A 15,260-nucleotide genomic window follows, 5' to 3' on the forward strand; every position below is an offset into this window, starting at 1 on the left:
TTTTTTTTACTCTTTTCATTTAATTGCTCGGCGGCATTCAGCTATTCACTCACTGCAGTTCAGCCCCTATGAGAATAGGGGCAAACAGCAGCGAGTAAGGCGCCAGAGCTTCGGCACAGCCGATCCATATGTTGGATCGGCTGAGTCAACGTCCTTCTGCACTTCTGCTGACCGAAGGCAGCCGATGTACGGCTGATTTCAGCTGATGTATGGCTGAAATCAGCCGTACTGAGCTGTAGTGAGTAGCCGAACGTTGTTCGGCTCACTTCACTACGGCTCGGTTATTCACTTGGCTGCCTTCGGCAGCTTTGTGAATGACCTTGAAAATAAAAGAGCTTTGGGTGGACAACAATTTAAGGTTGTTCTGCTTTAACCCTTTTGCTGCCACCAAAGATTGCCATATGTCTCTGTAAGCAGACTCCTGGCTGCTATAGCATGTGTAAAGCCAACGATCGACATTACACAAGAGGAGATGGTAGTGGACGTAAAGCCACCCGATAACTTCCACAGGCTGCCAAGTGTGCACTCCCCTGCCATGTTTCCCGGCTCTGCTGTCCTGCCTGCCAGCCTGGGACTAGCATGGCAGGGGAAAAGAGGGGAAGGAGCCCAGCAAACAACCGTTCGAGTATATGAGGGAAGAGACTGTGGATTCTGGACTTGGAGCCTGTGTGAACAGGCATCAGTTCAGTAAATTTATTTTACACAACTACCCTAGAGTTAACCGTTGCAGTGCAGGGGTGGTCACACTGCAAGCTTAGATTGTTTTTATATTTCTGGAAATAGGCTGGGAAACGCATCTCTATGCAGAAATTTTAGTGTCATAATAAGTCAAGGAAGAAGCATGTTTGTATAGGCTTAATTCATGTCCACCAGAATTTAGCAGCACAATGCTTTGGGACTCCAAACAGTCAAATGACATTGAGGTCCAAACCCTCCAACTCTCACATCCTTCTGCTTCCTTCTGCTGGGCCCAACAAGGGATCTATCTGAACTCGGTCACGTAATATCTAGAATCCTAAAACTATGGGTGGATTAGGAATGAGCTGCACAACAACTGAATTGCGGCAAACCAATAATACATTATTTGTATACTGGAAGAGATATAACAACTGAAATTCATACTAAAATACAGAATAAGCATTCAATAAATACACTTATAGTTATTTTAATGTGATTTATACTTAAAATGTTTATTTATTGTAAAAAAAATGTATGTCTTTTCCATTAGATATTACCCAACATTTTTCCACAGTAGATAATGATGACTGTTGACTAAGGCAGTAATCTATTTGGTACATAACAGCAAATAGTTTCCCTGCATTTCTCTTTCTCCCCTTCTGGCATAAGCCTACACGTAGTCACTATTTAGCAGGGTGGAGTAATCATGACCTATCTTGGCCTGTTCTACATGATGCTTAAAGTCAAGTACAGAATGATTTAACCTGATTTTGTACACTTTCATGTTTAGTAATGTTTACTCTGTAGGTACAGTATATGCATTCTGGTATTTGGATGCATTTTAGCGGTTTTTGGCTAATAGCAGACTACTGTGCATGATTTAGTGCTTTTGTTCTGGTAAATAAAGTTCTGGGTGAACTGACATGTCTCAAGATGGAAAAGAGTCATACAAATATCATGGTAATAAATACATATGATAAACAAGCATTACAATTCTGTCAGGCAGTCAGTAAAGTTACCAACTCAATGGCACAAAGTGGCAGTATCCTGACATCCCAGCACTAAACATCCATCTCCCAGTGACTAGACACATGACCAAAATGGAGATAGATGTTTTAAAGGCAGAAATATAACTATGAATAAACTGTTTAGTTACTGTGTTCCTCACCAGACTTTCATGATAAATGAACATATCAGGCAATTTTATCCACTATAGAAAAGGGCCTTATCTGACACACATATACAGTAGAACATGCACATTCCTCTCACAGTTTTTACAGCTTTAATGTGAAACAGGGTCTTTGTGATATACATAATTTGCAGTATCATATAACATAAAGCTGAATTCAGAACTACTGATAGCAGTTTGAACTTTTGCAGTTTTTACAGAAGTGAGACTCCTGCAGCTAATACAGTAATGCACGTATCCTTAGCAATCCATTGGTATGACCCTCCATCTTCACTGATGATGTCAATTTGTCATGGACAAGTATAAAAAAAGGTAAGGTTTATTAGATCAAATCTTATTAAAGTTCACACAACAATATCGACCCTAAATTCCCAACAGGGTTGGACTTTACCAAGGCATAGATTCCAGCCTCATGCCTCGTTGTCCACAACAGTCAATTAGATTATCCAATTCTTTTCTTTTAGGCATGAGGCTTAAAGGGATTAACATTCAATTGAGTCATCCATTAACTGCATGAGAGAGCCAGGAGTAATAATCTCACTGCCCATTGGTGGAGTTTGAGCATTCTGTTCTCCATCATGTTCCGGTACTTCCTCATTCACTTCTACAACAATGGGCAGCCGGGATAGTTGTGGGGGTTCAGGCCATATTCCTGAGGTATCCTGGTTGTCTGATACTTCCTTGTTGGCATCAGTGGTTGCATCATTGACAGCCTGAAGATGGCTACCAAGGTCATCGTCTCGTGGAGGCTTCAGGTAACTGCTGTCCACTTCCTCACTGACCACCAGTGCTTGAGTGATCCCAACTTTTTTTGATTGGAGTTCCTTTGTTGGGGAAGCTTCCTGGTGGGTACATTGATTTCTATTCAAAGGCTCAGCTACAATGAAAGGGGTGGGGTTTATAGGAATATAACAGAAAATACTGGCACATCCATAAAAATGTGCATTAAAAAAATGTAAGATTTCCAATAGTTTTACCATGCCTGGTGACAAATTTGGCAGGCATAGTAATACAGCGGTACCTCACAAACGCTTCTGTTTGCGAACAATCCGGTTCGCGAACAAGACGTTCGGCAAAATGTCGCTTCCGTTCGCAAACTCCGCTTCAGGTGATGAACACAACCGCAGCCATCTTCCCTGCTCTGACACATTGTCGTGGTCTAGTGGAGATCGCGTTCTGATCACAGTTTAATTCGGTTTGCGACCAATTCGGTTCGCAACCAGAATCGTGGAACAAATTAAGTTTGTGAACCGAGGTACCACTGTATATTGCTTAGAAAAAAAATGTAAAGTTATATTAGTTACAGTGGCTTGCAAAAGTATTCACCCCCTTTGCATTTTTCCTATTTTGTTGCATTACCACCTGGAATTAAAATAGATTTTTATTTGGATTACATGTAAGGGACATACATAAAAAGTAAAGATCAGGGTTGGGTTATAAAAAAATATCCAAAACTGTAAACATCCCATGAAGCACCATTAAATCCATTATTAAAAAATGGAAAGAATATGGCACCACAACAAACCTGCCAAGAGAGGGATGCCCACCAAAACTCACAGACCAGGCAAGGAGGACAATAATCAGAGAGGCAAAAGAGACCAAAGATAAGCCGGAGGGAGCTGCAAAGCTTCTGCAGAGATTGAAGTATCTGTCTATAGGGCCACTTTTAGCCATACACTCCACAGAGCTGGCCTTAATGGGAGAGTGGTCAGAAAACAGTCAATGCTTGCAGAAGATCGCGTTCTGATCACAGTTTAATTCGGTTTGCAACCAATTCGGTTCGCAACCAGAATCGTGGAACAAATTAAGTTCGTGAACCGAGGTACCACTGTATATTGCTTAGAAAAAAATGTAAAGTTATATTAGTTACAGTGGCTTGCAAAAGTATTCACCCCCTTTGCATTTTTCCTATTTTGTTGCATTACCACCTGGAATTAAAATAGATTTTTATTTGGATTACATGTAATGGACATACATAAAAAGTAAAGATCAGGGTTGGGTTATAAAAAAATATCCAAAACTGTAAACATCCCATGAAGCACCATTAAATCCATTATTAAAAAATGGAAAGAATATGGCACCACAACAAACCTGCCAAGAGAGGGATGCCCACCAAAACTCACAGACCAGGCAAGGAGGACAATAATCAGAGAGGCAACAAAGAGACCAAAGATAAGCCTGAGGGAGCTGCAAAGCTTCTGCAGAGATTGAAGTATCTGTCTATAGGGCCACTTTTAGCCATACACTCCACAGAGCTGGCCTTAATGGGAGAGTGGTCAGAAAACAGTCAATGCTTGCAGAAAAAAATAAGCAGACATGTTTGCTGTTTGCCAAAAGTCATATTAGTGACCACCCACATATATGGAAGAAGGTACTCTGGTCAGATGAGACTAAAATTGAGCTATGTATGGCGCAAACCCAAGATCTCTAATCACCCAAGAACACCATCCCCACAGTGGAATATGATAGTGGCAGCGTTATGCTGTGGGGATGTTTTTCATCGGTAGGGACTGGCAAACTGGTCAGAATTAAAAGAATGATGGATGGCGCTAAATACAGGGAAATTCTTGAAGGAAACCTATTTAAGTCTGCCAGAGATTTGAGACTGGGACATAGGGGTCTATTCACAAAGCTGCCGAGGGCAGCCGAGTGAATGACCGATCAGAAGTGAAGTGAGCCGAACACTGTTCGGCTATTCACTTCAGGCTGGTACGGCTGATTTCAGCCGACACCCCCTCGGTTCTCTTGAACCGAAGGGGTCCTAGGGCCGAAGCCAGCCGAAGGATCGGCCGAAGCTATGGCCAGATCCTTCGGCAGCTTTGTGAATAGACCCCATAGTTTCACCTTCCTATAGGACAATGACCCTAAGTGTACTGCTAAAGCAACACTTGAGTGGTCTAAGGGGAAACATTTAAATGTCTTGGAGCAGCCTAGTCAAAGCCCAGACCTCAATTCAATGCAGAATCTGTGGCATGGCTTAACCTCCCTGGCGGTATTCCCGAGTCTGGCTCGGGGTTAATTTTCCATACCTGGAGCGGTAACCCAGCGCCTGGGAGGTTAAAGATTGCTGTACACAACCAAAACCCATACAATTTGAAGGAGCTAGAGCAGTTTTGCATTGAAGAATAGGCAAAAATGCAATTGGCTAGATGTGCCCGCCTTATGTTGCTGTAATTGCTCCAAATGTGGCTTTATAAAGTATTGACTTATTCACGCTCAAGTTTTCAGTTTTTTTTTGTCTTAACTCTTGTTTGTATCACAATAAAAAATATTTTGCATCTTCAGAGTGATAGGCATGTTGTGTAAATCAAATAATACCAACCCCCCCAAAAAAATCAATTTTAATTCCAGGTGGTAAAGCAATAAAATCGGAAAAATGCCAAGGTGAGGGGTGAATACTTTTGCAAGCCACTGTACATCTTACATAAGGAAGTATGAAATGCAAAAAGCTAGAATAGTCTGTTCTGTTACCCAGGTTGAGTATTTACCTGACGATTCTTGTCTGTTTCTGCATGGAGAGCTTCCAATACACTGGTTTCCAGGTGAGATCACAGCTACCGCTGGTGTCCTCTTTTGCGGCTTGCCTGCATTCCCGTCTGCCTTCCCTGACTCTTTTACTTTGCTTTGTTTGTTAGGTGACATCCCCTTATCTTGCTCTTCGCAGATCTTCACTTCATCAGGGCTTTCACTGTAAGCTGCATTTTGGTAGCCTTGCTCCTCTCCTGGGGGTGAAGATTTGCTGGTATTCACCTGCAAAGGTCAAGCCATAGTCATCAATATCAAACAATGAGATTGATTTACTAAAGACAAATAGACTGTTCACTTTGCAAGGGAACTTGCACTTTGCAAGGGAATTTTGCCTTTGGTAAATGAGGTGAAGCTCTGCTCACTTCCATCACCCAATCATACGCAGGAATAATTTTTTTTTTTATGTTCCTTGATTGGGTATTCTTTGTAAAGTGAATGTTTACTGTATTCACCAAGCTAAGGGAAACGTCCTCTGCAACCTGCAATTTTCCTTGCAAAATGAACAGCATATAGCATTTAATAAATCAACCCTGATGTCTCACCTATGAAATTGTAGACCTAATCTGGAACTTTAGCATAGAAAAAGAACTCTGCTTTTAAGAAAAGCTTTTATTGCAGAAGAGACTCCGGGGTTGATTTATTAAAGGCAAACAGGCTGTTCACTTTGTAATGGAATTTGCACTTTGCAAGGGAATTTTGCCTTAGCTTAGTGAATGTGGTGAAAATTCACTTTTGCTAAACATACCCAATCATTAAAAGAAAGCCAAGGTATTTTTTCTTGCACATGACTGGATGTTGGAAGTCATCCATTTACTAACCTAAGAGAAATTTCTCTGGCAAAGTGCAAATTCCATTGCAAAGCGAACAGCCTATTTGCCTTTAATAACTTAACCCCACTGTATGTCTTTTCTGCAATAAAAGTGTCTTATCTGCCTACCAGCAAGTTTCTAGAGATTGCACACTGGCATTCCTTGTAATTATTTAACTCCCATGCACATGTGCAGGAATTGTGTCATTCTGGGTCTGCTAGTCAAAATGACTGAAGACACTGGACCCAGAGGAAGACGAGACAAAAATGTTAGCAGCAGCAAGAGAGCTTGCGTTGAATAGAGGTAAATGACGCTGACTTTAGTTCTACTTTGAAGTATATCTAAAGCCAAAACTATGTTTGATTGATACATGGCTATCTATGGTGCCGATACAGAGTATTTGGGCGAGTACTCGCATTCACCCAAATGCTCCGATACTTACCTCCGATACCGGAACTTGCAGTCAGAGGGAAATCTCCCTCTTACCGGCAGTGCCGAGGGAGCATGGAGCCAGCATCCTTTTCCAATCAGGAAGCCGGGCGGCGGGTTATGACCCGTCTCCTGGCTTGCTGTTTGGTCAGGGAACCAGGCAACCTCAGGAAGTGAAGCCGGTGTTCTTTCGATAGAACACCGGCTTCCTTGGCAATCTGGAAGCCAGGCGGCGGGGTCATGATCCACCGCATGGCTCCCTCATAATTGGGGCACACGGCACCGGTATCAGTAATCGGTATTGGCGAGTGTAGACAATAAAATATCGGTACTCTTATTTGATACCAGAAAAAGTATCGGTGCATCCCTAGTTAAAACCCTTCAGTTTTTAAACTTCTTAGACCCATTAAGGAGGTTTCCTTCACTTTCTTCTTGGACATACAATAGGAAGTGAGATAACATTTCTCCAAAGTGAGGGGAATCCCCTCTTAGACCTCTTAGTTGTCACCAGAAAAAGAGGTTTCCAAAGCATTGGCACCAATAGAAAAGAAGTACACTGTGGACCCCACCTATCTTGTGGGCTGCTAGTATCAGGGAGGGTGGTACATCGAGGGGAATTTATCAAAACTGGAGCAGACAAATTCTATAGTAACTGCATGGCGACCAATCATCTTCTAGCTTTTGTTTTCAAAGCTTGACAGAACAAACTGAAGAAAGAAGCTTATTGGTTACTTTGGGCAACTGCTCCAGATTCTGTCTGCTCCAGTTTTGATAAATCCCCCCCCATTGTTTTTTTCATTAACACTTTTATAATATTTACATATTTGAAAGAATAACTGAGGTCCTCTAACAAGACTGTACTGCTGCCGGCCCATTCATCTGTAACAATTGAAATGATTTTATGTTGGGAAAAAAAAGCATATTTACCAACTTTTAAAGTAAATTCTGAGGTAATTTTTGATGCAAATTCTGAAGTACTGTTTTCTCTCCCAACCAATACTTACTGGCTGAAACCATTTCAAGCTCTATGTTGCAACAATAGAGAGAAAAAGTAAAAGTTAGCATTCATATATTTAAAGCTATAACACTGAACATTCACTCAACTTTAGGCATTAGATTTCATAAAAACGACTCCGAATTTTTAAATTCTATAGCTAAAATGATTTTAAGCAGTATCCGATTATCATTTGGCTTGTAGATTGTATACACGCATCATTTCAAGCTTCACAAGGACTTTTTAATGGGCTATGTTGATATTTTTTTCTAAACTTCTGGACACTCTTATGTCACGTAGAATTTCAAAAGAATTCTGTTGTGAAAATTCCGTAACTAAACTCGTGTGATGTTTTATACTACAGGGCAGTTCAAAGCCCATGCCCAAATTATATGGTACACCTGATTGACCGATTGGAACATGACTTCAATTACCCTTTTTTAAGATTCCATTATCCAAAACAGTTTCCAACCTGTGTTAAAAGATAATAGGTGGATCACTGTCTGTACCTGCCCACACTCAGTCGCCTGCAGTCTGTGCCAATGAGAGTGTCCATTTAAGATGCAGACTTACACAAAATGGCTGTTGGAGTCTGAAATCACAGACATTTTATACACAGTTTGAAAGTAGTGAACAGAATCTGTAAATTATTGTAGACCCTGCTCTCCTTTTTTTGGAGTGTCAGGGCATGGCAGACCAGTTTCACCAAGTGAAGTACAGAGTAATGTCTTGCAATTAAGAGAGGCTTTTGAGACCAGAGGGTCTCAACAACAAACAACAAATGCTCAGACTCAAGAGAATTCTGATTAGAGTAAGTCAACTACGAGAAAGAAGAGGAGAACCATGGGACTGACATCAAGAGGTCCTCTGAGAAAGAGACAGTAGTGGAGGTATGTGTCCACAATACCAAGATTAGAGAAACTGTATGTCTCTTCCTAGTCCCATGTATCTTACTAATACTCTTTGGATTGAAGTGTTAGTTGAGTAGCCAATGCTGGGGAACCTCTGAAATGCGTTGCCTACTCCTGTGACTCTCAACCAAAAATGAACTGGAGCTATTAAACTTAGTTGGTGCTCTCACTTCTTGACTGTTGTTTTTTTGCATTACTAATACTCTTTAGTCATAGTTATTCCTAGTTCTATTACAATTTTCTTTTATATCACAAGGACACACACTTAATGTGTAATGTTATAATGTGTTTTCCTTTCAATGTGCATTATGTGTCTTCAACATTCGCCATAGTTTGACAAGGTCACTTTCCTAGAGGGCCCCATACTGCAGTTCTTTCACGAAGGACATGGAATGTTTAAAACAGCGTTTCTTAGTCAGCACCCTTTAAAAGTTTGCAAAATCTTGAGGGACCTCAGTCTAAAATGTAAAAAACAATTTGTGGCCCCTGCTAAATTCATACTGGGCACTTATCCCAGGGGAGACTGGTATACATTTTAAGGAGGGACCCCATGCAAAAAAAAGTGGGGTTCCCTCTTCAAATAACCTCTTTCCCCCTCTTTCACTTCAAAGTTCCCCTTCAAATACAGACCTGGACAGAGGCGTACTTCCTTCCTTATCTAAACAGATCTTCCTCCCTGGATTAGCACCATTCATTTCCATGGTGCTGGTGGTCTGCCTGCACCATGGAAAGGCATGATGCTGTGCAAATATGTCGAGGCACCCCTGAGGAAGCTAGAAGGCACCCCAAGGTGCCACAGCACCCTGGTTGAGAAAGGTTGGTTTAAACTATTTGTTCATTGAAGACACATTGATCTGACATGTTCTATGTTGTTTGTTAAATAAGATAGTGAATATTATTATAATTCTACTATAACTTTAATAAAAAGTTAAGATAAAGATCACATTTTAGGAACCATTATAAAGAAAATGCTTAAGGCATTACAAACGTTTCCTCATGACTGTAGATTAATTATAGTGATAATGATCTTATCGAGCCTTATTTGACTTATTTGTGGCCAGAGTTCAGAAAAACACCTGAACATTGCCCACAAAAGGCTCTGCTAAAGCTTGAGATAATCCTTCTATACCTGCTAAGCAGCATATGGTTATAGCTCAGCCAGTATGGCAACCTTGGCCAGAGAGGGTGTTGGTTTAGATGTTCACTGCTCAAGGCAAAGGTCATCTTGCTGCAAAGCATGGCAAAGAGCAAAGCCGATGTATTAAATAAAAAAATAAAAACAACAAATTTATACAATGCTCATCGCCAATATTAAAACATTCAGTCCATTTCTATGCAGTGATTCATGAGGATGAAAATGATGACTGAGACAGTTAAAACAACAGATCACAAGTATTTTATTTATTTTTAATATTTCATTAATACCTATGATCAGGTTTCTAACAGAAAAAGTACCTTGAGAAAATTGTGCATTAATAAACATCGGGGGCTAAACAAATATCCTAAAACCACTCCAGTTTAAAATTACAATTGGATAACCATAGTTAGGATAGGCTAGGTCAGTTAGAATCAAATTCTATTTCCTATAAATACTGTAAAGCTGCACTGACCAAATGAATCAGGCTTTCCAATAAGCTTTATCGCGTGCTCCACGTTTCACCATTATTCCCTGCCTGAAAGTGGGATTCATCAGTTGCTAAATGACACTATCACAGTTAAATAGCTATTGCTTTATGCAACTATAGAGAACAATTAAGTATATTGTATAATAAGGATATACAGTATACATAATTATGTAAATACATTGGTTTTAAATTTCATAGTTCATTTTAAAAATATTTACATATAGAATAAAGGTTACTGTTTTTATGGAGATTTTATGGATGTAAAAGGCGTGTCTTATATTAATACTGGTGTCATGTAATCCAGAATACATACAGTATGTGCTGTATCTGTTATTATTGCCATTGGTGTTTGTATATAAATGTGTACACTGCTCTTTAATTTCCTTGACCTCTATATTAGACCCCTGGGTAGAGTGAAACACATCAGAGCGGAGCAGGGGTTTTTTTTCCATTGGCAAACAATAAAGCTGTTTGAAACTCCTGCTTCAACTAATTGGTGCAGTTATACTACTTTCTGAAAAATGGAAAGTAGGACGAAATGGGTCTCTGAGTTTAGCTGACACACGTGGCCGGTAAGAGCAACCTGAGGGAGTAGTACCATAGGTTAGATTTGATATAATCAGATTCTGTTATACAATACATTTCTTTCAAGAAGGCAAAAAACACTGTCATACCACACTAGGATGCTTCTCTGTGACAAGTGAAGTTTGGCTCATCTGTTGCTGTTGTTGCCGATGATTCTTCACAGTTCTTATTAAAAGGAATATCAGAAACATAAACAATATCCCAAGAACCCCAAGTCCAGCACCTATCACGGGAAAGTCTGGCAGAGTAAACATGGCTCTCGGCTCTGATGGATCCCGGGGTGCTAAGAAAACAAGATAATTTAAAAAAAAGTAAAAACTAACAGTCAGAATGTTGGGTACCAACAAATATAGGATGCCAGCTACACCCCACTTTATAGACAACAACCAACCACTTTTAATAAGAAATAAAAAAATCTATGGCTACACCTGAACCAGTGGTCTGTCATGTGTGTTATGGGTGCCATCTGAACTTTGGTAATGTGTCAAATTGAAATGTCACCATTCTCATTTGACGGCCCTAATAACATTCTTTTGTGATGCTAGCCATGGTACAGAGTTGAAGTGGGCATCTAAGTCTCATCTCACCATTCTGCTTTCTAGAAGAGTGCATGCATAAGAGGCAACGTCTATTGGTGGTTTTCCCTTAACGTCCATGATTTAATGCAAATATGTCCTTTCATGGGTGCTACTGTATACATTTTAGGTTTACCGGTGTAAAACATATCTTAGGACCACCCATACATTCTGTACATGAGTGCACACATTCTTTGTGATGGAGAATTTTTGTTTTTTAGTAAAAGGGGAGGCTACAAATGACCTACGTCTGGAACTGGTGGATTTTTATGAATGTTTAATTTAAAAAAAAGGGAACCACGCGCAGAAAGTAAACTGTGTAGGACTACATTTGATAGAAGGACTTCCAGATCAGGTTATCAGGAGAGGTGGCACATATCTTACCTGCTTGCCCATGAGCCAAGACCTTCACAGTCACAGTGCAGTTTACCGTTTCCCCGGATTCTTCATCTCTTGCAATGATCTATGGTTAACACAGGAAGAATGATATTGTTGGTTTAATATGAATCACACTTAACAATTGTTTGTTGGGGCATGGAACATTGCTGTCTGAATCACTCATGGTTACAATAAAGGGAAGAAAGTTCAATAGCAGGGGAACAAAACAGATGCATGACATTTCTAATAAGTGCAGTAAACATACAGTTACCGAACAGAGAAGTAGAAGTTCAAGGAAGAGGGTACTATAAGTAAGTGAATGAAACACATTTTTTATTAATTAGGAAAAGAGCAAGTGATATTTGTTGGTTGCAGAATGGCTTTATGTAGCCTTTAAGAGCTGTGACTTAAAAGCTAAACTGTATAAATGTTCAATGTATGAAAAATCATATAATAATAAAACTAATAATAATAAATCATTATCACTGAAGCTTTATGATAAAAGTAGGAACTGGCTCCATTTGCTTCTAGGAACCTATAGTAGCTTATGTTCTATTGTTTATAAGTTTGTACTTGCGGAGTGTCACCTTGAGTTGTTCCTTTGCTTTTGGCACCAGAAGCCAGGATCAGGGTATTTAGGCATAAGCCTTTTAAAGGTGTAATCACATGTGAATTTCTTATTAAACACTTGTGTTCCCCCATCTCTAGCATTTATTATTACCTAAACTGTTAACCTCTCCCCTAATCTTAACAATTCAGTGTGAACGGCACCCTTTTACGCCACCAAAATGCACTGGAACAGCTGCTTGCCCTGAAAATATTTGTGACGTCCGTTCTATGTGGATATAACTAAATGGTCTTTAGTTATTTTTTTTACAAGGGAATGCTTTTTCAGATTTTTTTTAAATAATGTATTATGGCCACTAGATAACAGAGAGTAGCATAGAAAGAGAATAAAGGAAAGGAGAAGAAAAACAAATTCCTATGCTTTTTTAGCACCATCTAGTTGCTATAATATGATATTACGTGAAAACATTCAAAAATGAATTCCAACCGTAAAGAAAAAACTTAAGAACGTTTGTTTTGGCACATATATTTGCACGGAACCAATGGTCACAGATATTTGCATGGCGAAGTGCCCTGCGATTGTTTACAGTTAGACACAATGCTGTCCGGTGCATTGCTCTGTGATAAAATTTGACTCTATTTTTTAATGCATTGCTGTGCGTTTCAGTGCATTCATTTTGAGCAGTCTGTTTAACACAATGCATGTGAATGCAAAACAGCATATATGTTGCAGCACACAGCATTGTGGTGTGATTGGGCCCTAGCAATTGGCCTTATACTTTAGCTATGGTTATCCTTGAACACCCAACTATTGCCTAAACTACTGTGTCAATACTTACCTTATACACCAAAGTATAAGCATCCAAAATAACATTTCTATGTCGAGAAATAAAAGCATCAACATTGCAGTGTCTAAAACTCTTAATATAATATATATGGCGCCATTCGTGAAATACGTTTATAATTAAAAAAAAAGAGGTTGGCTGCTGTAAACCATAAATGTTTGACTTGCATATTCTTATTACACAAAAATAATTTCTTGCTGGTACAAAGATCCTATATCTATACACCGTATTGTTCCTCTTGTCCCTGATACTTGTTGGCGATGTGAAGGTGACACCTACACATTTAGTAGAATTGCCCTTTAATACATTTTTCATATTAGTTCAGAACTCTACGGTAATACCCTCACACCTTCCCCAGAAATAGCTCTCTTATCTATCTATCCAGGGTCACGTCAGGTCAATATCAAATCTCTGGAAAACATCTACATCCTCATCTCTCTCCCACTGGATCAGTACTATGAACTAAATTTTTAGAATGGAAGAAATTCTGGCTATAACAAATGATAAGCATGACAATTTTTATACTTTATTGGCAGTTTGTTGATTTCTCAACCTCTGACTCTGCCAGACGTAGACTATAAACCTAATTCATCAATGAACGACATCAATTAAATGACGGTCGATTTCTAATGACCTCAAAAGTTTCTTTACCCCCTGGACATCTTGTTTTGACCTCTCTTTCCTTCCTCTATCTTTTTCTTTTCTTTCCTCTGATCTTTTGGTTTTCTTTCTCCTTGAATTCCCTACATACTCCGTACTCACTACCTTATGGGATATGCTACATGATGAGACTCGTGTCTTTAATACTTTATTACTTTCATGCTTTTTTCAAACACATGTATACAAAACCTAATTAATTAGATTTTTCCAAACATATTTAATATCGCCTTTTATAATCAGATTTAATTTTAAAATTACTACCATGTTGTGTATGATTTTTTCAAAATATTTAATATTGCCTTTCATAATCAGACCTGGAGCACCAAGCACCACCATATAGGTGTGCTGATTTAGAATTGTTACTATAAAATAATAATAATGGCCTTGAAATCTAACAATCACATGACATACTTTTAGAAGCATTGCTCTTTCCAGCAGAAGTGCTTTATCTCTCACTTTGATATCCACAGCATTGTGTGTTCATGCTATAAGACTGAACCAATGTCCTATCAAGATAAAGCCACTCTGATATTATATGGAATTTGAGTCCTAAGGAACATTACAGGCATCAACATGCAATGTAAATTGTAATGCACTAAATACAGATTTAACAGTATATACAATAGTGACACATGTGTACAGTATGTTGGATGTAATTCAACCTCTGGCTTTGTACATTCTTCTCCAGATCCAGTTCTTACCTTTAGAGGATAGGTTTCAGTTACTTTCAGCTGGTTTGCTCTGGCTATGAGCAGACCACTTTCTGTTATGTGGAATAGCTGACTATGGTTAGATTGTGAGGCTAGACTGAGATGAATCTGAGGATTGGTTTTCTGAAAAAGATTAAGATGTGCTGTATTGATCAGGTCACAAAACAGAAAAAGAGAAAGGCTAGATTTAAAGAAAGTGAACTATATAAGCTATACTATTCTATAATAGTATATACATTTATTAAAAAGCAGCATAGAGTCCCCAACATATTTTCTATATAGTGTACTTTATGAAGCAAAATATCATGTCACAGGTTACATAATGCTACATTTCCTATTTAACTCAGTTCAGTATTGGGCATTTATTGCATGCAATGGACTTACATTTGGGAAATCTCCATCTGAAGGTATGACAGAGAGCACACGTCCATTGTAAGTGCTGACAAGGGCTGCAGGGTTGTTATCTTCCTGAACAAATCCTTGGTATTGAGTAGCAACAAATCGAGGTGCATGCTTGTTTGCTGCTAGTAATCGTACCTGTACTTCAGCCAATGCATACTTTCTAGTATCACTAACCTGAGAGGCCTGCAATGAATGTATACCAAGAGAATATTGTAAGTCTTCTATACAGGCATATCAAAAGTTAATCATTATTGCAGAGTAAAAAAAAGGGACCAGGTTAAGATAATTGAACAAATCTTGATGGTAAAAAACTGGTACATATAATTTGTTATAAACAATATCCTATCAAGATCTTGTAGCCTATCTGTTCTCTGT

General features: G+C 39.1%; 1 protein-coding gene across 1 annotated transcript; it reads right to left on the reverse strand.

The window, feature by feature from the left end:
* Positions 1–2,349: 2,349 nt before the first annotated feature.
* On the reverse strand, positions 2,350–14,492 carry LOC108787497. Its single transcript, XM_018557071.1, has 5 exons — positions 14,475–14,492; positions 11,708–11,786; positions 10,838–11,031; positions 5,356–5,617; positions 2,350–2,744 (listed from the first exon to the last, which is right to left on the reverse strand). Exons 3-5 carry the CDS (start codon positions 11,000–11,002, stop codon positions 2,350–2,352), a joined length of 822 nt encoding a protein of 273 aa, XP_018412573.1. The 5' UTR covers positions 11,003–11,031; positions 11,708–11,786; positions 14,475–14,492.
* Positions 14,493–15,260: the final 768 nt, after the last annotated feature.

Source organism: Nanorana parkeri, unplaced genomic scaffold (assembly GCF_000935625.1).
Source record: "Nanorana parkeri isolate BGI_ZX_2015 unplaced genomic scaffold, ASM93562v1 scaffold265, whole genome shotgun sequence".
Taxonomy (NCBI): Eukaryota; Metazoa; Chordata; class Amphibia; order Anura; family Dicroglossidae; genus Nanorana; species Nanorana parkeri.

Excerpts from the sequence above, each read along its gene's own strand:
- LOC108787497 (XM_018557071.1), bottom strand. The coding sequence starts at position 11,002 with ATGTTTACTCTGCCAGACTTTCCCGTGATAGGTGCTGGACTTGGGGTT. Across the intron at positions 5,618-10,837 it reads CAGAGAAGCATCCTAGTGTG|GTGAATACCAGCAAATCTTC; the intron begins GTATGACAGTGT and ends TGACCTTTGCAG. Across the intron at positions 2,745-5,355 it reads AAACAGACAAGAATCGTCAG|CTGAGCCTTTGAATAGAAAT; the intron begins GTAAATACTCAA and ends CTTTCATTGTAG.